At 44.4% G+C, this 24750-nt stretch overlaps 1 protein-coding gene across 2 annotated transcripts in view; it reads left to right on the top strand.

The window, feature by feature from the left end:
• Positions 1-24750, top strand: part of Mob3b (MOB kinase activator 3B) — a 198114-nt gene that overhangs the window by 68852 nt on the left and 104512 nt on the right. For both annotated transcript variants that reach the window (XM_052716480.1, XM_052716481.1), the window contains exon 2: positions 7562-8176. In XM_052716480.1, coding sequence (XP_052572440.1) covers positions 7759-8176 — 418 coding nt within the window. In that variant the 5' untranslated portion in view covers positions 7562-7758. The remainder of the gene's footprint in view (positions 1-7561; positions 8177-24750) is intronic.

Genomic DNA, 24750 nt, shown 5'->3' on the forward strand with positions numbered 1-24750 from the left:
GCTGTAGGTAGTGAAGCTCCTTCTCAAGCAGGAATGTCCAATTTGTTAGTGTTGTGTGTAGAGTACAGGAGTGCACGGATACATAAAAGTTGGTAGGAAGGAATCAGCCAGCACATCCTTTGGAGGCGCCTCTGAACAGCAGATGGCGTCAATTTTATTTATAAATGCACAGGGCTGAGGCGTGGTTCAGGAAATAAGAATACTTGCTGTGAAGGTATAAGGACCTGAGTTCAAGTCCCCAGAACTCTTTGTGGTGGTATGGATGAGAATGGCCCCCATCAGCTCATATATTGGAATACTTGGTCCTCATTTGGTAGAATTGTTTGGGAAGGATGAGACGGTGTGGCCTTGTTGGAGCAGGTTTGTCGCTGAGGGCGGGCTTTAAAGTTTGAAAACACTTTTGCTATCTCTGTCCCTCCCCACCCCCCCCCCCCACCCCCCACCCCCGCCTCTCTCTCTCTCTGCCTTGTGGTTGTGTCTGAAGATAGGAGCTCTCAGCTACTGCTCCAGCACCATGCCTGCCTGCCTGTTGCCATGGATCCTTTGAAACTGTAAACCCCAGTACCTACTTTCTTTTACAAGTTGCCTTGGTTATAGTATCTTATCACAGAAATTGAAAAAAAAAAAAAAAAAAGACAACAACTAGAACACTCAAATCAAAAACCAGTATGATGGGATCCTCTAACCCCACTGCTGTGGAGACGGGAGGAGCTCTGAGGTGTGCTGGTTGACAGCGTCATTCCAGGTTCAGTGAAAAAGGCTCTCAAATAAGAAGGAATAGGGTAAAGCAGGACACTTGACATCCTCCTCTGACCTCCAAGCACACAGACACACACATGTACTCATGCACACACACACACACACACACACACACACACACACACACACACACACACATACACACACACACACACACACACACACACACGCCACCTCTTTTTTTCTTTTTTCTTTTTTGGTTTTTCGAGATAAGAGTTTTTCTTTGGAGCCCTAGCTATCCTGGAATTTACTCTGTAGACCAAGCTGGCCTCGAACTCACAAAGATCCACTTGCCTCTGCCTCCCAAGTACTGGGATTAAAAGTGTGTGCCACCACCACCCAGGCCATGACACACACCACCTCTTAAAACCTAATTTATTCAGTATTGACAGTGTAAGAGCAAAGTTCTGTAGACTATCCCAGCCACAGAGAGGAAAATATACTGGTAGATGATACCGGACTTGTTCTTTAATTCTGAGACTAGAATTTGAAATAGCACTGAGGACTGGAGGATCCCATCAGAAAGGGAAGTGGACAGGTGTCTGTCCCTGTAGGAGACTGGCATGTCACTATGGAACATCCCTGAGTAACTGGTATATTCAGATTCGGTCATGGACTGAGCTTTCCAAGGCCGAGGTCAAATCCCCAAATGACTCAGCTTAGGAGCTAACAGTTTGGTTTAGCTTTTGTGGTTCTGGTTTAGTGCAAAGTGGTTTTCATTGACTGTTGTTTACTCATGTGTTCAACAAACCTTTCTTGAAGTCTGTGCCCGACACCATTCCAGCTTCTTGGAACCCAGCAAGGCAAGGGCCGGATTGTACCTCCTTTGTGTGGGGTGTTTGGGGGGCATTTTTCTTGTGACTTTTCTGTAGCCAGTTGTCCTGCCCAGAGACATCCTCCAGCCCAAAGATGATATTTTGGACTTCTCCCCACCACATACTTCCGACAGTTAACATCAGTCAGCCCTTTCTGTCCCTGTCACCCTCTGCCTCACTGTGATGGCCTCTCAGAGGTGGTCGCTGCTGCGGAAGATGCATTTCCCCGAGTCAGTGGGGGAGTTGTTTCATTTCTTCCTTTATCCCTGGCAAGGACTCTGATTTTTCAACTAATGAGGCAGAAGACATCAATAGGAAAAGAAAAATAAGAACTTCCTTCACCAGTGCCTGCCAGCGTTGCTTAGTTACCTTGTCAACATTCCCTCAGAGCCCGGCAGAGTTCTCTCCGCATATTTTCATTGTGCGTTTTTTTTTTTTTTTTATTGCTAAAGTTGATCTATTAAGCAGAAAATATGGGGAACACATGGAGCTGCTGTCAGTTTATGCTGTGTGTTTGGATTTCTGTTTTTCTCTTTCCAAAGACCTTGTGCCTTTTTCATTCCTAACTCAAGCGACACATGGAAGGAATGGCATCTGTGTCCACATTTATGTGCTAGACTTTGGAGCATGAAAAGCAAAAGTTCAGACTGACCACATACTGAGGTCGTCACAGAGGCCAAATTTTAATTAATTCTGCAATCTTGGTACCTCGTCCTGTGTCTGCTGAATAAAGGGGCCTTAGTAAATGTTCTTCAATTAAATGAGAGGTTGGCTTCAAATAGTTATTGAAAACCAGCATGATAATGGATGCTATTCATAACAGAGTTTTCATAGTGTTTCTATCCAGGGCTCCAAACTTACGGCTTTGTCTAGACAAAGACAGCGAATAACCACTATGTCATTATCAGCCCAAGAAACTTCCGGCATGCGGCCGTGGTGGCAGTGGCCACTCTCCGCGTGTATCACACAACGGTTTTCCCTGAGGCCTGGAGGTGCTCGGTGCTCTGCTATCCAGATCCACCCACATCAGAACCCCCACCAGCCCCACCCCCACAAGCAAAGCAGTTGAGTTGAAAGCAGTAGGCTCTTCTCACGCTTCCTCAATACATGCACAGTCAACCGCAGACTCTGTTTATGAAACCTACTGTTGACAAAATCACAAGAACAAATTTATGTCTTCAGCCCTTCAGTTGTCCAGCCAGTCATCTGCCCTACCTAGGGCTTCAAGCGTTTATTTCTGAGATGTTGTTAAAGTGCAGATTTAGATCTACTGGTCTGGGGTAAAGCCAGAGAGTCTTCATTTCAAACATACCCCCTTGTGTAGATCAGGCTTTGACACTCAGTATAACCTCTGTTTATGGATCAGTAGGTCCTGATGTCATTCGGAGCCTGTCTGAAGTGCAAACTTGAAGCGTCTACCTGTATTTAAACATAACCTCGGGTCTCCATGTTAACGTGTGATAAGCACTATGAGAGTCTTGTCTGGTGCTTTTTATAACGGTGCTAGGGACTGAACCCAGGGCTTGTTGGTAAAGTGCCCTGCCACTGAGTTTTATCTCCAGCCTTTCATTTGTTTTATTAAAAATTGTTAAGACAGGCACTTGCTAAGTTAGTCAGGCTGGCCTGGAACTTTCGGTCCTCAAGCCAGTTTCCTGAATGTCTGAGGTCCAAAGCCTGACTAGCTGCAACTGTTGAATCGATGAAGAATGCACTATGAGCAGGGTCTCCATAGAGACAGGGGTTGGAAAGGAGATAATTCCCCTTGTCTTTATATATGGGAAACTCACCTGGCCAACTGGAACTCTCCTCAGAGTAACTCCACTGCAAATGAGAAATTGAACCAGCAGAGGCATTCCCATGTCTGACCACAACAGCATGTGTGATAACATGGAGTCGGTGCCAGGAGACCAGCACTCCTGTCCAATGGAGCTAGTACTACCACGTGCTCTGTACTCCCTTTGATCCTTGATGGAAGGTGCTTGAACTGTATTTGAAGACGTCCATGGGATTGTAAAACAGCTGCAGTGAGGAAACATCATGTACATCTCCGGGGCAGAGAAATGAGTTGAGAACTAGAAAGGTTAGTGAAGGGTCCAGGGCAGAGTGGAGTTTAATCACAAGTGTCTGATTCAAGAACTTACTTGAGAAATAAACATTCTAAGGATGCTTCTCCTTAGCCAGGCAGTGGTGGTGCACGCCTTTGATCCCAGCACTCAGGAGGCAGAGGCAGGGCAGCCTGGTTGGTCTACAGAGCGAGTTCCAGGACAGCCAGAGCTATATAGAGAAACCTTGTCTTGGGGGGAAAAAAGATGCTTCTCCTTCACCAAAGCTGCCAAGAAGGCAAAATCTGAGGGGTGGTGGAAGGGAGAATTTACACATTCATGTATGCCTTTACACAGGCAACAGGAAAAAGTCAGCTCCTGCTTTCCATCGGTCATTCAGAATCTGGAGCTCCTTATTTTTTGGCAAACAAGCCCCCGGCAATCTTCCTGTTATATCCTTCCTTCCCTACCTCCCTACCCTTGAAGCACTAGGTAGGGTTGCTCATTCCCTTGGCCACACCCTGACTTTTATGTGGACATTGGGGATCTAAGCTAAGGACTTCATGCTTGCTTAGAAAGCACTCTTACCGGGTGATCCATCTCCCCAGCCCCAAGATAGTGATTTTAAACCTGACTGAAGTTTAGGATAAATGTCCCTCCAGTTAAAGAGACTGAGATCTTGAAATCTGTTACTTAAGTATCATTAGAAAAAAGAAAAAAAATAACCAAAATTCTAGCAAGGTTTGACTATTTTTTTATTTTTATTGTGCCAATCACTTAGGGATTTAAAGAGAAAGTTCTTTTGGGGGTGGGGGTTTGAGACAGGTTTTCTCTGTGTAACCTTGGCTTTGCTGGAAGTCACTCTATAGCGCTCAGACTCAGAGAGATGAGCCTGCTTCTGCCTCCGGAGTGCTGGGATGAAAGGGGTGTACGACCACTGCCTGGCTGAGAAAGTTCTTATTCATGCGTTTCCATCTGGGACGTCAGACACATCTGTTGATGGTGTTCATAAGAGCCTGGCACATGGTGCCCATCGGATGGGCACTGCAGGCCGCACAAGCAGCAGAATCAGAGGTACTGCGGGTCGTGGAATCGGAAGAGCATTTCTCTAAGGACCATGGGAGTTGACAAAGGGAGGGGGCCACCTGTTACTGCTGTGCTGCAGAGCGGAGCTACTGTTGATTTAGTGAGGAAAAAGAAGAAGCAAGTCTCGCCGTTGCGTCTCCATTTTCCCAACTTCTCACTCATGCATTTATTTTGGTAATGACCTTTTAAAGGTTCAGGTCTCTTCAGGCTCCTTCCAGGCAGACTAAATCTTCAAGGAGCCCACCTTCCATCTTCTCTCCCTCCTTCCTTCCCTCTCTTACCTCTCCCCCCCCCAACCCCCCACCCCTGTGGCACTGGAGTTGAATCTACTGCCTTATGCATTCTGGGTAACTGCTCTGCCACTGAGCTTATAACCCAGCCCCCCAAAAGGTTTTCATTTAAAAGGAGGTCGCACCTGTTCACACCCTAGAGTTTGAAGACTTTCGTGTTGATATCCATGTAGTTGATAGTCCAGAGTACCCTGGAGTATGACTTCATAGAAGACCTCAGGCAGAGTGTCATGTGATCTTTTCCACTTGGATCTTTTTGTGGGAGCAGGGAGTGTATGCTTAATGCCACAAAAGAAGGAGAAAAAAGTTCCATTTCCCAGATGTGGCATTCCAGGGAAAAGCTCTTAGGAAAAGGGTGGGAGAAGAGAGGGGATGGGAGTACTGGGCTGTGGGAGAGACAGGAAGAAGCACATGGTAGCAGGACCATGGCTGTGCTGAGCAAAAAGCAAAATTTGTGGGAGGGAATCTGATCTCTCAGGAAGAATTAGCAGAAACTAATTTTGTTTGGAAAATGCCATGATGAAGACTGTGCATGCTAATTTAAAAGTTTGAAAAGATGCCTCAGGAACATATTCCTGTGTCAATGACTTAACCAAGCCCTATTCACATGTGGGGGTGGCAGAACCCTTCCTTGCTGTTATTGAAACAGTTCAGAGAGCTCATCCACCAATCCCCTGTAACAGATTTTGTGCTGGCTGTTCTGAAGCTGGCCTCAGCTCTGGGCTTACTTTGTTGTGGTTCGGCCCAAGAGGACCCATTATCATCTTTTGTGTCAAGGCCACAGGACAGCCTTCACCTCAACCCAAGCTTTATTGGCAGCCTCTGGGGAATGTGTGTATAGGACAGAACAGGGACAGACCTCTGGGTAGGGAGCTTCATGAACCAGTAGGAAAGGCAGGATGAAATACATCACAGTTCAGAGTATGGGGCCATGTGGAAAGTGCCGTCACAAGGGGCCAACAAACCAAATTTGGTGCCAAATATGATAACATCCAGTTCCTCCTGCTAGCTACAGGATGTTATCAAGCCAGTAATTCTGTCACGTAGAGATCCGTGAAGAGTGACACTTTCTGTGAGTGTACACTCTTCCATGAATCTGTAAGTCTTCCCAAAGTTCTGAGAGTCAAATGGAATAATGGACAACATTGGGATTTCAAGGCTTCACTCTCCCTTGTGGCAGCCATTAGACATGTATGGCTAAATAAATTAAAGTAAGATAAATTATAAAGTTCAGTTCCTGAGTCACACGGTCTATATCCAAGTACTCAGTGTCGCATGTGGATAGAGGGTGTCACATTGGACCACAAGTACAGCTAACATGTCCATTGCCAGAGCAAGTTCTGTTGAACAGCTCCGTTCCAAAGGGCTCCTGGGAGTGACATTAGGAACTTAAAGGCTGTGCACTGTGGAGGTGACAACTGCCGTCAGAGTTAGGGCTCCCTGCAAAGGAACAACTGACTTCAAGTCAGCAGCGTTAAAATCAGGGATTATTCGAGCAATCCTGGAAGAAGGACTGTATCCCAAAGGTACCAAGTGTAGCTAAGCTTCTGGAGTGTCGGGACCATTTCCTAGATTGTGTGGATCTGAAGGAACCACTTTCCCCTTCTTATTGCCGCTTTCTTCCCAGTGTTCCTCTCCCCATGGCAACCTGAGTGTGTGCTCTGTTTCTGTTTCAGTAGCCACTGTTGCAGCGGCCTCCTTCCCTCCTCCTTCTCCTCTCCTCCTCTCCCTTTCCATCCTTTCCTCCTCTTCCTCCTCTCCTCTACCCTCCTTCCCTCCTCTTCCTCTTCCTACTCCTCTCCCTATCCCCCCTCCTATTCTTCCTCCTCCTCCTCTTTGCCCTCTCCTCTTGTTCATTTCATCTCCCCCCACACCCCCCTGTGATCCAGCCTTCTCTCCTGCATTACACATGACCCATACAGGGCTTAAGTTGACCACTTTCATCACTTCTTACAAATTGAACAGATGCAGACTTCTGGTTCCTTTTAGCCGCCTGGTCCCATCATCTATTTGGGAACTCAGAGACAATCTATGCCTACTCATTAGTCTTCAAAAAGGAGTAGATATGCAATAGGATTGAATCACTGGCCAACGCACTCTTCCTTGGCACCCTGGAAAAGCCCTTAGCTGAGGATCACACAGAGAAGAGCCAGCAAAGATTTGACAGGGACCACAAAGAAAAGGAGGCGGGTAGCATCTCTTCTTCCTTAGTTGTTTGCATAGCTCACAGTACCAGTGCAGCCGGCAAGGCAATAGCTTAACCTCCACATTCACATACTGAGACCCAGAGGGACTAACCACAGCCAGTAATGCAAGGTGCAAATTCTCCTAAGCCTTTGTTAGTTCTTTTTTGTGTTTGGTTTTTCGAGACAGGGTTTCTCTGTGCAGTTTTGGTGCCTGTCCTGGATCTCGCTCTGTAGACCAGGCTGGCCTCGAACTCACAGAGATCCACCTGGCTCTGCCTCCCAAGTGCTGGGATTAAAGGAAAGCGCCACTGCCCCCGGCTCCTTTGTTAGTTCTTACATGCATGCTGAGCACTCACAAGTTCCCTTTTCTTTTTTGTCTTTAGGAAGGAACATGAGGTTCCCTTGGAGATCATTCAAGAGGAAGATAGAAGGAGCCATTTAAAATAGAGGAAAACTGTAGGCTGCAAGACTGGGGCCAGAGGGCTGGCAGTGGAAAACTCTGTTGGGTTGTGATCTCTCACTGAAAAGTCCCAAGTGCCTTTTTGCTTCCTGCAAAAGGAAGGAAGACAAGGAGGAAACCATGTCCATAGCCCTGAAGCAAGTGTTCAACAAGGACAAGACCTTCCGGCCCAAGAGGAAATTTGAACCTGGCACACAGAGGTTTGAGCTGCATAAACGAGCTCAGGCATCCCTCAACTCAGGTGTGGACCTGAGGGCAGCTGTGCAGCTGCCCAGCGGGGAGGACCAGAATGACTGGGTGGCTGTGCATGTGGTGGACTTCTTCAATCGCATCAACCTCATCTACGGCACCATCTGTGAGTTCTGCACTGAGCAGACCTGCCCCGTGATGTCAGGGGGTCCCAAATACGAGTATCGGTGGCAGGATGACCTCAAGTATAAGAAGCCAACTGCACTACCGGCTCCCCAGTACATGAACCTGCTTATGGATTGGATTGAAGTCCAGATCAACAATGAGGACATATTTCCAACATGTGTTGGTGAGTGCACAATGGGCCTCGAAATTTGATTGTGTGGTTTTTGCTTTTTTTAAAAAAAATGTTTTGTCCTATTCCATCCTGAGCTGATAAAGTTTTCATAATGGGAGTCTTACACTGCCTTTGAATACTAGATAACACCTATGTCAATGATTCCTCAAATTCCATCAGCTGTATATCTGAAATATATATATATATATATATATATATATTCATATATATATTCATATATATATCCATATATATATGAATCTGATTGAAATGGACAGAGGTCATTTATGGTCTATTTGTAATTTTGTGGACTCTAGTGGAATACATTCCACATGCTTGGGAGTATCGGAAAAATGTTAGATAGGATCTTCTTGGCTTTCTTAGTGCTAGACTCCAAATCTACTTAGCCTGGTAAGGTTTTTAGTTTTTGGCTAATTGGTGTTCAAGGTTGCATTGTTTGGGGTATGACTACTGTTGGTATTAATCTTTCATGATTAAAAATCACATTATGGGCCGGGCGGTGGTGGCGCACGCCTTTAACCCCAGCACTCGGGAGGCAGAGCCAGGCGGATCTCTGTGAGTTCGAGGCCAGCCTGGACTACCAAGTGAGTTCCAGGAAAGGCGCAAAGCTACACAGAGAAACCCTGTCTCAAAAAACCAAAAAAAAAAAAAAAAAAATCACATTATGGGAATCTACAGATTATTCGGGGAACAAGCACACAGGGGCTCCTATCCTGGGGAAATAAAAATCCTGGCATTTGCCTCTCCTCTAATCACAGGTTACTGCAGCTGTAGGCTGTACTATTAACTCTGTTAGACAGACTGGAACATTTGAAATGCAGATATTTGGGCTTGTTTTGGGCTATCAGCCATAAAACAGAAGGGTTTGGACTCAGCTTTTCCTACTTCTTTGCACTGCTAGCTATTGGATCCCATGGACAGACAGACAGGCTGGCTATGGAATTCACTGCTTTATATCCAAGGCTAAGTAGGAACGAGAGACCTCTTGTTCCCATCGCCAGGTCTCCAGTGCTTAGCACAGTGCTGGGAGTCTGCCTAGGCACTCAGAAACATTTCTAAGATGAGTGAATATTGTACTACTAGGAGAGCTGAGACAGAGGCATATGATGAATGCACATGATGAAGTCTGTTGAAATCATTGTAGCTGGTGAGGTGTCCCTAAGTTGAGAAGGGATGTATGGAAGTTATTAGGTTTATACTAGAAAAAAAGTACATAAATTGGTTGGTGCAGTATGGTGCATCTTGAAGTATTCAACACATTAACCAGTTTGTCAGGATACTAGCTTTGCCTTAACTGTCTAGTCCCCTCATACTTCCCTCTCCTGTCCCTTGTTACCAGAAAGGAGGTGAGGTACACAGTATTGACTAGGAGTTTCCCAGAAACTCCCCTGGGCTAGTGTTTCACATCTCTGGAGGGTGGGAAATCCTTCATTCTTATCTTCGTGAACTTTCATTTTACTATTAGAGGCTACTTGTGCTGGGATGGATTTTCTTTTTCAGAAGCAACTGTTAATATCACATGCAGAACATACAATATTGATATGGCATCATCCTTCTGGTGTTGGCTTCTGGATGCTTTGAACTCTGCACACTCCTGCCAGCTGGCAGTTGCCATTGCCACATTGAGTTGCAGACCAAATATCTCAGTACAGCACCCTTGGGTTACTTGAGAGGGTGACAGCTTCTGGACATCTGTTTGGGGAACAGAGCATTAGAGGTGGCTTTAGACTTTGTTCTGGGGAGTAGTGGCTGTATCCATGTTCCCCATAGAAAATACTATTGCTTTCTTTTCTAGGTGTTTCCTTCATCATTCTCCATACAAACTGAATTCTCTGTTTCTTTGCTTCATAGCATTGATGTTCTGAGGAATCTTAGCTGGATTCCTCCTGAGAAAAAAAATCAGTTTGGGAAATTCTGAGGAAGCTGAGTATTTTCCTTTCAGCACAGGCTAGTCTGTCAATGTGCATCTTATGAATTACCAAGAAGAGTACTTTAAAGTGTGTTTTTGGGTTTTTGTTGTTGTTGTTGTTTCTTTTTGAGGGGAGGAGGGGTTTTGAGACAGGGTTTCTCTGTGAAACAGTCCTGGTGTCCTGGAACTCACTCTGTAGACCAGCTTGGCCTCAAACTCACAGAGAACCGCCTGCCTCAGCCTCCCAAGTGCTGGGATTAAAGGTGTGCTCCATCACCTCCCAGCTAAAGTGGTTTTTGTTTTTGTTCTCAATATTTTATCTGTCTGCATGTGTGTAAGTGTGCATGCCAGGTATATGTGTGGATGTCAGAGGGCAACTTGCAAGAACTGGTTCTCTCCTTCAACCTTGTGCATCTCAGGATAGAACCAGGTTATTGGGCTTGTGGGAACGTATCTTTACCTGCTGGCCCCAATAAAAGATTTTTCAGTGTGTGTCCTTCCAAGTTTGACATGGCACTTTCTTTCTTTTTTAAAATGGAATTCACTAGCATTTATCATTCATTTGTTTGTTTAGACAGGGTCTCTCTATGTAACTGTGGCTGTTTGGCACTTGGCAGTAGGCAAGGCTGGCCTCCAACTCACAGAGATCTACTTGCTCCACTCCTGAGTGCTGGAATTAAATTCTTGAATCACCATGTCCAGCTAGCACTTTTAGTTTTAAGAAAATATTAATCTATATAGATTAGAGTTGTCAACATTACCTGAGCCTTCTATTCAAAATGCAGATTCCCTGAACTTGGATGAGGGTTGAGAGTATACTTCAATGGGGGAATACTTGCCTAACATGGCTAAGACCCTGGGTTTGATCCTCTATCCCTGATAATAATAATAATAATAATAATAATAATAATAATAATAATAATAATTTCTTAGATGAGACTTAACCTGTAACTTAACAACAGACAACAGAAAGTATAGTTACTATACTGTACAGTTGTTCTTTTTCCTTTTCTAGCTGAAATTTTGTATCCTTTGAACAAAATCTCTCACTAGCCCCTGGTAACTTCCATTCCACTCCATTCTTATGAATTTAGCATTTTTAGATTCCACCTGTGAGATAATACGACATTTGCCTTTGTGTGCCCAACTCAGTTCATCCATGATTCATAAGTTTCACAGATATTATTACAAATGACTGGAGAGAGAGAGAGAGAGAGAGAGAGAGAGAGAGAGAGAGAGAGAGAGAGAGAATGAGTTAGAGTAGAGACAAGTTTCCATGTGTGGGCCAGGTTGGCCTAGAACTCATTATATAGCCTTAGTTGGCCTTCCAAGTGATGTCACCACACCTAGCTAAGACTGCCTTTTAAGACTTACTTATTCTGTGTGTATGTGTGTGAGCCTGCATGAGGTTATGTGCACCATATGTGTGCAGGAGTCCACAGAGACCAGAAGAGAATGACAGATACCCAGGAACTGGAGATATGGGTGGTTGTGAGCTGCCATGTAGATTCTGGTTAACAGAACCCAAGTTCTCTGCAATAGCTCTTAACCACTGAGCTCTCTTTCCAGGCCTGATTTCCTTCTTTTTAAAGACTGAAAAACATTCCATTATGTATGTATGCCACATTTTCTTTACTCAGGCATCCATTTGGATATCTACTGATTGCATACATAGTACCTTAAGTCTTCTTTTCTCCTATGCCTGTCTGTTGCTTACATGTCTTCTATTGAGAAATGGCCACTATGCTGGGTAGTTTTATGTCAACTTGACACAAACCAGTCATCTGAGAGGAGGGTATTTCAGTTAAGAAATTACCTTCATCAGATCAGCTGTAGACAAGCTGTAGGGCATTTTCTTAACTAGTGGTTGATGTGGGCAGGCCCAGCAGCTCATGTGGGTGGGGTCACCCCTGGACTGGTGGTCCTGGGTTCTATAAGAAAACAGCTGAGGTACTGGAGAGATGGCTCAAACAGTTAAGAGCACTGGCTTCTCTTCCAGAGGCAGCATCAGCTCCTGCCTCTAGGTTCCTGCCCTGTTTGAGTTCCTGTCCTAACTTCCTTCCATGGTGAACAGTGATGTGGAATAAAGTAAGCCAAATAAACCCTTTCCTCCCTAAGTTACTTTGGTCCTGGTGTTTCATCATAGCAAAGGTAACCCTAAGACACCCACACCTGTCTTTTGTCCATTGCTTGAATTGTCTTTTTCCCATTGAATTCCTTATGAACCTTCAGTTTTGAAAGCCCTACCTCTCTTCCTTCTACTGTGACCATTTATAATGCTTTTCTTTCCTGAGAAACAATCTGCTTCTCACGGTAGTATAGTCACCCATACTCTCTCCTTCCCTGATGATTTTTGTATGTTTCCTTTGAGGTCCAGATCAGATACCAGATTTTGTGTGTGTGTGTGCAGGTTTCCACTCATTATGATATGACCTCTGTATAGCTGTAGAATATGTGCTATTTGAATATCTCAGGAATAAGTGAGTTCTGAAGCCTCATGATGTGGAGTGGCTTAGTAACTAGAAAAGTAATCTTTGTGAAGTTCCACCATTGCATGATGCTAGTGTTCAATGCAGAGATGCCACCTGTCTTATTTAGGGTTTTATTGCTGTGAAAAGGCACCATGACTACAGCAATTCTTATAAAGGAAAATATTTAATGGTGGTGTCTTACAGTTTCAGAGGTTTAGTCCGTTATCATCATGGTGGGACATGGCAGCATGCAGACAGAGACATGCTGCTAGAGGAGCTGAGAGTTCTAAACTTGATCCAAAGGCAGCAGAAGGAGAGTATGACACACTGGGTGTAGCTTGAGCATATATGAGACCTCAGAGTCCACCTCTACAGTGACACACTTCCTCCAACAAGGCCACACCTCCTAATAGTGCCACTTCCTATGGGCCAAGCATTTAAACACATGGGTCTATGGGGGCCATACCTGTTCAAACCACCACACCACCACTTCTGGATTTACCTAGCACTTGTTTTCATGAGGCTTCCTGTAGTAGTTTGAATGGATTGACCCCCATAAGCTCACAGGGAGTGGTACTATTAGGAGGTGTGGCTTTGTTGGAGTGGGTATGGCCTTAATGAAGGAAGTGTGTCACTGTAGGGGTGGGCTTTGAGGTTTCCTATGCTCAAGATACTGCCCAGTGTCACAGTCTACTTCCTGTTGCCTTCTGATCAAGATGTAGCCAACACCATGTCTGCCTGCATGCCACCATGCTCTCTGCTGTGATGATAATGGACTGAACTTCTGAAACTGTAAGCGAGCTACTCATTCCAATTAAATGTTTTCATTCATAGGAGTTGCCATGGTCATGGTGTCTCTTCACAGCAGTAGAAACTCTAAGACACTTCCTTTTTTTAGTGTATGTCTGCGTGCGTGCGTGCGTGTGTGTGTGTGTGTGTGTGTGTGTGTGTGTGTGTGTGTGTGTACATGTGCTGTGGGATGGTCTGTATGTCAAGTGTGTTGCTGATTGGTCAATAAATAAATCACTGATTGGCCAGTGGCCAGGCAGGAAGTATAGGCGGGACAAGGAGGAGAATAAAGCTGGGAAGTGGAAGGCTGAGTCAGAGACACTGCCAGCCGTCACAATGACAAGCAGCATGTGAAGATGCCGGTAAGCCACGAGCCACATGGCAAGGTATAGATTTATAGAAATGGACTAATTTAAGTTGTAAGAACAGTTATCAAGAAGCCTGCCACGGCCATACAGTTTGTAAGCAATAGAAGTCTCTGTGTTTACTTGGTTGGGTCTGAGCGGCTGTGGGACTGGCAGGTGAGAGAGATTTGTCCTGACTGTGGGCCAGGCAGGAAAACTCAAGCTACATACATGAGTTGTAGGACAACCTGAGACATCACTCACTCCTCAGGTGCTATTCACCTTTGTTTAATATAAGATCTCTCTTGACCTGGAACTCACCAGTTAGAGCAGGCTGGCTTAACCAATGAGCTTCAAGTATTTACCCATATCTGCTTCTGCAGCACTGGGATTATAAGCATGTGCCATCACTCTGAGTTTTTTGTTTGTTTTGTTTTGTGTTTACATATAGATCACAATTAGTTCTCCGGTTGCGAGGCAAGCTCTCTACTGCCTGGCTTCATTCTCAAGCTTTTCTAACATGTCGTGTTAGGAGTGCATTGGTGCTTTCTTTGAAAAGATCCTGTCTTAGGAGCCCTTTCTCCAGTGCGCTCCACTGTCTCCCCTTCAGCCTCCCTCTAAGTCCAACCTGCTTTTTCCCTTTTCATTCTTGTGCTATTATGAGTCATTCTCAGAGAAATGATCAAGAGGTGTATCAGGATAAAATCAAAGAACTTTAGGCAAACAAGAGATCCTGGGAGGATGAGACACGGGGAGATCTGCTTCGAGTTAGACTCCTGGGCACATGGCAGTGTTCCTGCATGGGAACTGAGCAGGGTTCAAACTTAACCTCCTTCCCACTGTGATCCATGGAAGTAGAGCCGGAAAGCACCGACAGATGTAAAGGTTTCACCCTTGGTTAGGTATTGAAGGATATAAACAGCTGTTGATCTCCACCACTGAAACACGGAAGAAAGCAGGCCTTTCATCTGTTGCGAGATTCAAGTTTAACTAGGAGCCCGTGAAGCAGAAGTCAAGCTTTGTCAGATGGGGGCACAAACACATGTGGCTCCTCGTAAACCACGGCCCCCTCCACTCTCCCTTGAACTGCTCCCCTCTGGACTGCTTGGGTAGAAACCCAGCAGATGTCTCAGTTGAAGCCTTCAGAACAGTAGTGACTGCAGAAGCAAGGACACCTCCCTTTGATTCTACCTCTTTTAAAGATGCAACCAAAACAGAAAACAGAAAGCCACAGACTTAAAAGAAATACTGTTGCCTAATTACAAAAACGTCTCCTCTGTTCTAGTTCCAGCTCCCCTGCCTTTCGGTTATATAACAGGGTTGAACATTGTAGATCGGATACTCAGACAAAAAGTTAGAACCCTCTGACTCATGTGTTTTGAAAACGTCTTTGTAAAGGTGGAATAAGAGTGTGTAAGACACAATTACGTGATCTCACCGACATCGACAGTTTTAGAATAAATGGGACTCAGCAGGGAAGATTAGTGAAAGTTACAGAGAAAGCAAATTCGTGTCTGCAGAGCCTGCTAAATGCTTATGTGTAGCTGCCACTGCCAATCTTACTTAGTTCTTGCAACAGCTCAGTGGAGTGACTATTGCATTTTAGTAGCCAGGAGCCTAAAGGACTTTCTCTAGACTATACAGCTGGCACGTAATTTAGGAGTCAGTTCGAGCAAGAGTGGCCGAAAGTCTATATGGATGTATCATTAGTTCACATGCTGGGAGATTCTCAACCGATAGTTTTAGGAGGATTAGGATAGAGAAAATTTCGTAAGTCTGGGGTTTTTTGTTTTGTTTTGTTTGTTTTTTAATTTAAAAATGATTGGCTTTGACTTTTGCTCCTTTAGAAAAATAAAAATAAAAATCAGCACTGAGATGTCTGGAAAATGCATTCAGGTTCTGCAAATGTCCTGTGTCCATTCTGAGACTGGCCACAGACCAACACATCCTTTGGTCCGCAATGGCCTGTGACTGCCAATTGGCTATTATTCATTCGCTCATCCATTCAGTGAGTGTTTAGTGTGTGTATGCTTGGGATCAGGTCCTGCTTCAGTTACCCAGAGAGCAAAGCAGACAGAGTCCATGTCCTTGAGCCATTTACGTAATGCCCAGCCGTCTAGTTATTCTAAGCCATTCTGCATATTTTTCTAAGTACAGTGTGGAAATAGTTGTAACCCTTTGACCAACCTTTTCATGGGGTGTTCTCTCTCTCTCTCTCTCTCTCTCTCTCTCTCTCTCTCTCAGTGCTGGAGATCCAACTCAGGATATTAGTCACACATTCCACCAATGGGCTACATCTGCCACCTTTGGATTTTTGAAACAGAGCCTCACTATGTAGGTCAGACTAGTATGGAACTTATGCATCCCAGACCGGCCTGGAACTCTTGATCTTCCTGCCTTCTCTAAGTGCTAGGATCAGAGGCATGTGCCACCATGGTCACGTTCAGTTCCTACATATGATTTCATCATTTTCCAAAGTATCATGGCAAAATTAAATAAATAAATAAATAAAATACATACACGGTAAAAAAAAATATCTCAGACTCAGGATTTGAGAAGTTAAATTTATGATTAACATTCAAAATTTAACCTTTCATTTTTTTTTTTTATTGTATGTTGCCCTTGTATTTTCAAACTTAAGAATAAATCCACACGACACCGACCAGACAGGATGTGTGTGGATGGGATGTATTTGCAGTATGGTGAAAGTACTGTTTGGCTTTAATCAGCTCAGTCTGCTGCTTACAAGCTGCTGTGTGCTGTTATCTCTAAATTTCCATTGCTCTGTTTGTAAACCAAGGTTCTAATTCAGACCTCCTGGGGCTGTTTTAAGAGTCAAATGAGGCAACATGGTGGGTGAGTGAGGGATCACATTAGAATCTGGGGGCATAAAAGGTCCTGAAGGTATGTCTGTGTTGGTTGGCTCTCCTTTCCTCTTTTCTTCTCTCCTCTTCTTTTTCTCCCCTCCCCCCTCCCCAACTATCAACCATACTCATGGAAATTGCTAGACAATTTATGAACAATGTCTGCAGAATAGCAACACAGACTTGTAGACTCAGCAGATTTTCAGGCCTTGTCAGTCTTTGTTGATGTGATGAGGATCACAAATCCTTCAGGGAGTCTTCTAAATCTTTGGAAAACTCCAGGAGTCAGAGTGACTCATGGTTTCAAGAAGAGAACCTAAATCTTTAGAGAAACTGCCACTCGTCAGGGTCTCCCACTTGATTTCCAGAAAACTGAGCACTAGATCTGCCCTGTTCAGTGTCAGATTAGTTAACCTCAGCAGAAGGTGAGTGAGTGCAGGTTAGCTAGACAAGCAGGGACGGAGCCCACTAGTTACACCCAGGACAGTCTACTCATAGCCAGGGCTAAGCAAGGAGGCTTGGATCACACTCTGAAGGAGGGTTAAGTGTTGTCAAAGCATGTCTATGGCTGTTGGCTTTGTTTCTGTTTTACAGGCTAGTCATTGCCAACAGTAGAATCCCTTTCCCCCAAATTGTCTTGTGAACGGGCAAGTACTTCCAGAGCTTTGGCTACAAGATTGACCCTTGGGCTCTGATAAACTGTTTGGCTCTAAGAACTTGCCAGTTGAGAAGGCATGGCAGTAAAGCTGCCATTTTCTAATACATACTGCTTCTAGTGTACATTGTCATTAGCCTGGAAATTATGGAAAGGCTTAGAATATGATTGCCATTTCTCATATGAGAAAACTAAGACTCAAAAGCAGTAAGTAACTTGCACAGTATTTCATAAAAATATGTAACACATTTGGAGCACCTTGTGGCCCGAAGGTAACCCAACTTTAAAACCCATGTTCTCAACTATGCCAGCATCTCATGTCTAGTGTTCTTTCCCAAGAATCAGCAACATTCTTGGCTTTCTCCTGACTGTCCTGTGAGTTCTTTTTTTGGGATATCCAGAGGCAGAATCACCAGTCACAGGGAGAAACTTGAAGACAGCCAGGGCCCTGATGTAGATTATACTGAGTACTTTAACACAGATAGGCATTCTAAGGTCCTGTTCCTTTAAAAAATTTGCCCCCTGTGGGTTCTGTTGCCACCCAAGTTTGTTCAGTTGTTTGTTCATGGGCAACATGCAGAGACAGCTGAATCCACTCCGCTGCAACTGGCCATCAGCCATTAGAGAACTGATGGTCTGTTGTGAGTTACAAATCCCTTCCCCCATATGGTGAACCCAAGACTGAGGGTGACTTGGTGGCTGAGTTAATGAGGACAGTGTTAAATAACCACCCCCACTCAACAAACCCCAAGAGATGCCTCAGAAAAGGGCTCCCGGGTGTGCTAAGAGACAGAGAGAGGGAGCCCAGAGGGCCAGGAAACTACCCTGGAAACCAGGGCTAATTACCTGATCTGCACAGAATTCTCCATTACCTGTGCTATGTAATTTTAATGGCCACGTCTCAGGTGACACACTGTTACATCTCAGCACCAGCAGGGAAGGGAGATGGGATACATGATACTCAAGAGGAGGCCAGAGACTTAAAACTCAACTGAGTGTGGATGTGCGCATCTGCTGCCTTTGCCCCACTCTTCATTGGCTAGTTGGAGCCCTGGTGTAATCAAGGGTGCATTGTGGAGATCAGTGGTATATGGAGAGGCAGCCTGAAGTTGGAAGGGACATCTCAGCAAGGCCCTGACTGTAGAGGCCTTCCCTCTGCTCATCACCAGTGTTCCACCTGTCCTCTAGATAGCATAGAGAGGCTTAAACGACATTGTCATTTTGAAAGAAGTCAAATTAACCTGCCTCAGACTTCCATGTGTGGCAAGTGGTTTACAAGTTTTGTATTCAAAATACCTGTGTGTGTGCTGGGATATGTCATCTTTGAGGGCTTTGTCTGTGCTTTAGCTTAAAATACTCTTGCTGATTTCAAACTCTAATGATTCTATCCAGGTTTTCTTTTACATGATGAGGTTTTTCCTTAAGTCCTCCAGTAAAATGATGCCGTAGGAAGATGATCCAGTTTGAGAGTGGAGCTGTCTGAACTGTGGCAACTTTTACCAGCCAATGTTAGGTCTCTCTGAGGCAGCTTCCTCGTCTATAAAGTCTATATGAAAGTACCCATTCCACAGAATCATTGAGGGTACTTAATGGCTTGCTGCCCGTTAAACAGCTGGCGCACTGTTGGGACGTAGAGAAGATAGACTGGAAAGTGAGCTTCCTCAAACAGTCTCAGTGATCAAATAGACTCACGGGTGAACAGAGGTGAGAGAACACAGGATGCAAACTCCTCGGTTCCCTCAAGCATTTGGCCACACGGTTGATCATCCATCTTTTACTCTGGTCTACGGAGGCAGTAGGAAAGGTAAACATTTGTGAGGCTGGATGACTATACTTGCCTTTCACAGCGTGCATGGAGCAGGAGTGTCCACAACCAAACTGCACAGGCATTTCACAGCCATCCTACCTCCCTTCTCGTTACGGGAGGCAGCAGCCAGCATAACACATTACATACTGTAGCCCACTAGTGAAAGAGTTATTCCCATGAAAGTGTAAACTGATTGGCAGAGGATGTTCAAGGAAAGAAACCTGCCCTAAAACTGTGAGGAAATGGCATTTATTTTGTGACTTGACTAATAGTTTCATCTTTTCCTTCCTTATTTATTTATTATTTATTTATTTATTTATTTATTTATTTATGAGTGTATGGGTGGATGATGGTGTGTGTGTGTGGCACGATACATCTGTGGGGGTCAGAGGCTAACTGGTTTACCTCCTTCCACTATGTGGGTTCCTAGGATCAATCAAACTCAGGTGGCCAGGCTTGGTAGCAAAACCTTTACCATTTTCATTTCCAATTCATTAATATTGAAAGAAAAGTTGGTCAAGAATTCTTTTAGCACATGAATTCCTTTCAGTCTTGTATCTAATTGATTCTGAGTTCATGCCTTTAGAAATTAGAATGGGGGTCTTTAAGGAGAGACAAACTGAAGTTGTTCGTTCCAAAGACACGCAGGCTCTTGGCATTTCTCGTCATCCAGCCCAGATGACCAGCAGTGGAGAGCGGTGAGGAATTATGGGAGCAGTGCCTGCCCGTAGTCAGCACTTCTTTTGTTTTCCATTTCCTGTGTCCTGTCGATCTGCTGGCAGCAGCCCGTTCTCCCTGGCTCCTGGTCCCACTGAAGTGATGGAAACTTAATACCCAATGACAGCAACATGTGACAGACAACGCAGAGAAACCCAAGCACCATGATACCCAAGGAAGACTTCCTTCCACATCATACCAATATCCAAGCCTACCCCAGCCACCAGGGGCCGAGAAGGAACTAGGAACTGTTGTTAGTTATTCAGTGTTTACCTGTTGTGGCCTTCAGATACACCATTCACTATTGGCTTTCTCAGTGGAAACCCTGAGGCCAGCTGCCATTGCGTGTCTCTGGAGAGAAATATGCACAAAGATTTCAACAACAGACACCCGATCCCTAGGGAACCATCTGTGGGCAGGAGCTGTCAAAGCCCAGGCAGGGTGTGTTCTCTTTGTTTTCCAGAAGTAGTTTACAGGTTAGGGGCTCGCCTTTTGTCCTAGGATCTCCTGTTCTTAGGTGTTATGAGACCTCAGCCTCTCTAAGCCTTCCTTTTCATCTGGGCAAGGGGCAAGAAGAGCAATACACTCTCTGTAACATTCTAAGAATTGTGTAACATGGTGCACACTAAGCACCTAATGTGAGCATTAAGTGCGGGCTTTGTTCGCTTAGAGTCTTTTGATGTGCCTTCCTGACATGAGACTCGAGGGAAATGCTGTCATTGATTAGCAATATCTCAAAACATATACAGGTCCTGCTTTTAAAGGATGGTCATTTAACAACTCAGGAAAAAGACCATGCATACACATATTAGTACCCCTAAAGTCCAGCCTACTACTATGGCTAATAAAGTAAAGAAAATTCTGGGCATAATCAGGAAGTATATACTAAAGCCAAACTGAAATGTCATTTTCTTATCAAAGACCCAGATGGTAAGTCTTGGAATCTTAGTGTCTAGTCCTTGATGTAACTAAGGAGGTATATATTAGAAAAGATTATCAAGAGAATAGACACTGAGGACTGAGCGTGCCTGGCTGGACTAACTTAAACTACTTAGTAAGAAGGCCAAAGGATGAAAATCTATAAAATAAACAAGACAGATACAGTTGGGTCTGTCTGTGGCCCTCTCACCCTGATAAATTCTTTATCAGATCATGGCACATCTTTAAAGCTTGAGGAGGTTCAGTGTTAGACTAGCAAAAGAAGGGAGTATTGGAATCAAAAACTTATAAACCATGGGAGAGAACTGGAGGAATGATGGGGCACATGTCTGGACTCCGATCTCAGAGTGAGTTATATGTGGCTGTTTCAGGACTGTTTGCCCACCCTTGAGCTAGTCAAACACTCCTCTGCTATAAAGTGCAGTGGGAAGATCTGGCATAGGGTGGGCCCTACTGCCCACCGATATATACTATTGAGGACAGGGGTCCTCAGCAGGCTCCCCAAACCAGCGGCATCAGCTTTGTCTATGAACTTTCGAGAAATGCAGGTTATGCCTTACCCAAGAATTCTTGAGTCAGAAATTTGGAGGTAGTCCAAAAGTCTGTGTCTTGAAGTTTTCCAGGTAATTCTGACTCAAGGTAGAGTCTGAGACCCACTTCTGTGGGACAAGTTAATTCTCCCCGAGCCTCAGTTTTTACATATGTATAGTAATGACACTAACATCTGTTAGTTTTATGATTAAAATGAATTACAGACCGGGAAATCCCCTGTATTAGTCAGGGTTCTCTAGAGAAACAGGACTTACAGAATGAATATGTGTGTGTGTATACATACATATACATTTATATATACATATGTGTATATACACACACATATAAAGGGGATTTATTAGGATGACTTGCAGGCTGTGGTCCAGCTAGTCCAACAATGGTTGGTTACGAATGGAAAGTCCAAGAATCCAGAAATTGCTCAGTCTACTGGCTAGATATCTCAGCTGGTCTTCAGTAGAAGCTAGAATCCGGGCTGGAGAGATGGCTCAGAGGTTAAGAGCACTGGCTGCTCTTCCAGAGGTTCTAAGTTCAATTCCCAGCAACCACATGGTGGCTCACAACCATCTATAATGAGATCTGGTGCTCTCTTCTGGCCTCCAGACATACATGCAGGCAGAACACTGTATACATAATAAATAAATAAATTAAAAAAAAACAAACAAACAAAAAAAGAAGCTAGAATCCTGGAGAAGTTTAATGCCAGTGAAGGAATGGACTTACTACCAAGGCAAGGGTAAGCAGGCAAAGAGCAAAAGCTTCCTTCTTCTATGTCCTTATATAGGCTTCCAGCAGAAGGTGTGACCCAGATTAAAGGCATGTGTCTAATCCAGATTAGAAGTAGATCTTCCTACTTCAAATTAAGCAACAATACCTCACAGGTGTGCCTTCCATTTTTTTTAATTTTAGTTAATTACAGATGTAGTCAAGTTAACAATCAAGAACAGCCATCATATCATGACTTCGTAAAAAGCTTACATTTCAGGCATGAGAACAGACCCCTCACCAGAGAGTATAGTAAAAAAAAAATTCACTTGGAGAATGCATGCAAAGGTGTGGAGACAAAACAATTACACTAAGAAGTTGAAACTCCTGGGCAAAAGGAACAGGAAGCCACCAACCACTTCCAGTAGGTTGACACAGGCGAGAGATTATCACTACAGCTACAAGTGTCATCAGCCTGGCAGATACCACACTGCAGGCCCATTCGGCAGGATGTGGAACCAAGGAGAAAGTGCTGTATTTCTTGAGCCCAGAGCAGGAGGGTGGGAGGACTGGATGTCCTCCTGTGTCCAGCACACGGCTCCCATTGTCCTTGGCAAAGAGTCTTGGAAAACATATTTTGCAGAGGAAGGATCGAGATCTGGAGCAGACAGGCACATGACTGGCATATAGGGAAGACATGATACATGGTAGCATTTTAGGTGGCAGTAACATCTGAAGACAGGAGTCAAGGGAATCGGAATTTTTATAAATTTCAATGAGGTTCTTGGCATGGTGGTGCACACCTGTAATCTCAGCCTTCCAGAGGCTGAGGAGGATGCCCACAAGTTTGAGGCCAGCCTCAGAAGTAGAGTAATGCTTCAGAAGGGAGGCAGGCAGGCAGGCAGGGAGGTAGGCAGGCAAGCAGGGAGGGAGGCAGGCAGGGAGGGAGGCAGACAGGGAGGCAGAGAGGCAGGCAGGCAGGCAGGCAGCTGACTGGTGAGATATAAAAGCTCTTGCAGTACAAGCCTGGCAACCTGAGTTCAGTCCCCAGAAACTATGATGGAACGAGAGAACTAACTCTCGAAAGTTGGCCTCTGGCATCTCCATCGATGCTGCAACACACACATATCTTAACACTCACACACACTTAAAATTAAATGAGATAGGCTCAGAACATTAGTTCTCAATTTTTTTTGTCTCAAAATGTCTTTATACATTCAAAAGCAATTGGAAATCCTTAAAATACTTATGTGGGTTCTACGTTGTCCTGGCTTGCTTACTACTACTGTGAGAAACAGGATGATCGAAAGTAATTTGGTGGAAGAAAGTGTTTATCTGGCTTACAGGCTACACGATCCATCGTCAGGGAAGCCAAAGTAGTCAGAGGCAGAGACCATTGTGGGGGGACACGGACGCCATTGGTGGCTTGCTCAGCTTCTTTTCTTCCACAGTCCAGGACCACCTGCCCAGGGGTGGCACTACCCACAGTGGGCTGGGCTCTCCCACATCAACCATTAATCAAGAAAATGCTCCACAGACCTGCCACACTCAGTCTGATGGAGATAATTCTCAGTTGAGATCCCCTCTTCCCAGGTATGTCTAGATTTGGGTCCAGTTGAGAAATATTAACCAACACATATGTATTTATTAATTGTCATATTAGAAGTTAAAATTTAAAAGTTTAGAAATAAAACATTAATGCATTACAAATAGTAAGCCCATTATGTGCATAGTAACACATTATAAATAATGCTTTTTAATGAAAAAAAAAAGTTTACTTTCCTCCAAAACCTACTTTTAATCTGGAAGAGTTGCAGTATTTTACTTACTCTAAATCTTTCGTGTCTGCTTTTCCTGTCTGCTTCTGTCGTCCTGTCTATCGGGATATACTGTTTTTCTGAGGCAGGGCTACCACAGATATGCAGTAGGAAAAGGGGGAATTTGACTCTGAAAGGACCCTCAAGGATCCACTTAAGAAGAAGCAGGACCTCTTCAACCCAGACAGAAAGCTGTCCTGAGCTAAGCCTGTGGTGGCACAGGCCTGTCATCCCAGCTCTTAGGAGGTAGAGGCAGGAGGGTCAAGAGCACAAGGTCTTCCTAGGCTGCAGAGCAGGTTTGGGCCAGCTGTGGCCTCATGAGACCCTGTTTCAAGAATAAAAAAAACAATGGGAGGAAGGAAGGAGGGAAACGATCCTGAACTTGAAAACTTCCTGTGTAAGATCCATAAAGGCTCTCCTGGGATCACAACTTTGTCAGTCCCAGCTGGATATAAAGTGAGCGAGGCAGTCTTCTGCCCGGTATACACTTGACAGTACTTACAGAGTGAATAAAAATTAAGATTTTATTGAGAATCTCACAGTGTCTTAGACTAAACAGTGACATTAGTGCTTCATGCTGATAATCTAAACCAACTAAAAAGCACTGTTCTTGGACGTACATTGTGTGGTACTTACTCAACCATACTGACATCTTTTCACCTCTGTAATCATGGTGTCTCCCTACCACAGACCATTTTTGGACCACCAAAAGAAAGATGCTAATTAGCCTCTGAAAAAATATGAGTTCTATGATTTCTTTTATACCATATCCATACTAACCTAATGAGCCAAGAAGTCCAGACTAGACACTAATTGCTGGTACTTGATGTTCATGTTGGAAGCATATTAAAATTTAAATAGCATTACTGTGATGTAATTACTGTACTATACATTAGAGAGTACATTAGAGACCACCACTGTTATTCATCTTGCAAATTTGATGCAATATGTATTTACATTCCTGATAGCTTTCTATCTGGGTCAGTGAAGTCATGAGTC

The sequence above is a fragment of the Peromyscus californicus genome, unplaced genomic scaffold (genome assembly GCF_007827085.1).
Source record: "Peromyscus californicus insignis strain IS unplaced genomic scaffold, ASM782708v3 Scaffold_5__1_contigs__length_169319896, whole genome shotgun sequence".
In the NCBI taxonomy this organism is placed as follows: Eukaryota; Metazoa; Chordata; class Mammalia; order Rodentia; family Cricetidae; genus Peromyscus; species Peromyscus californicus.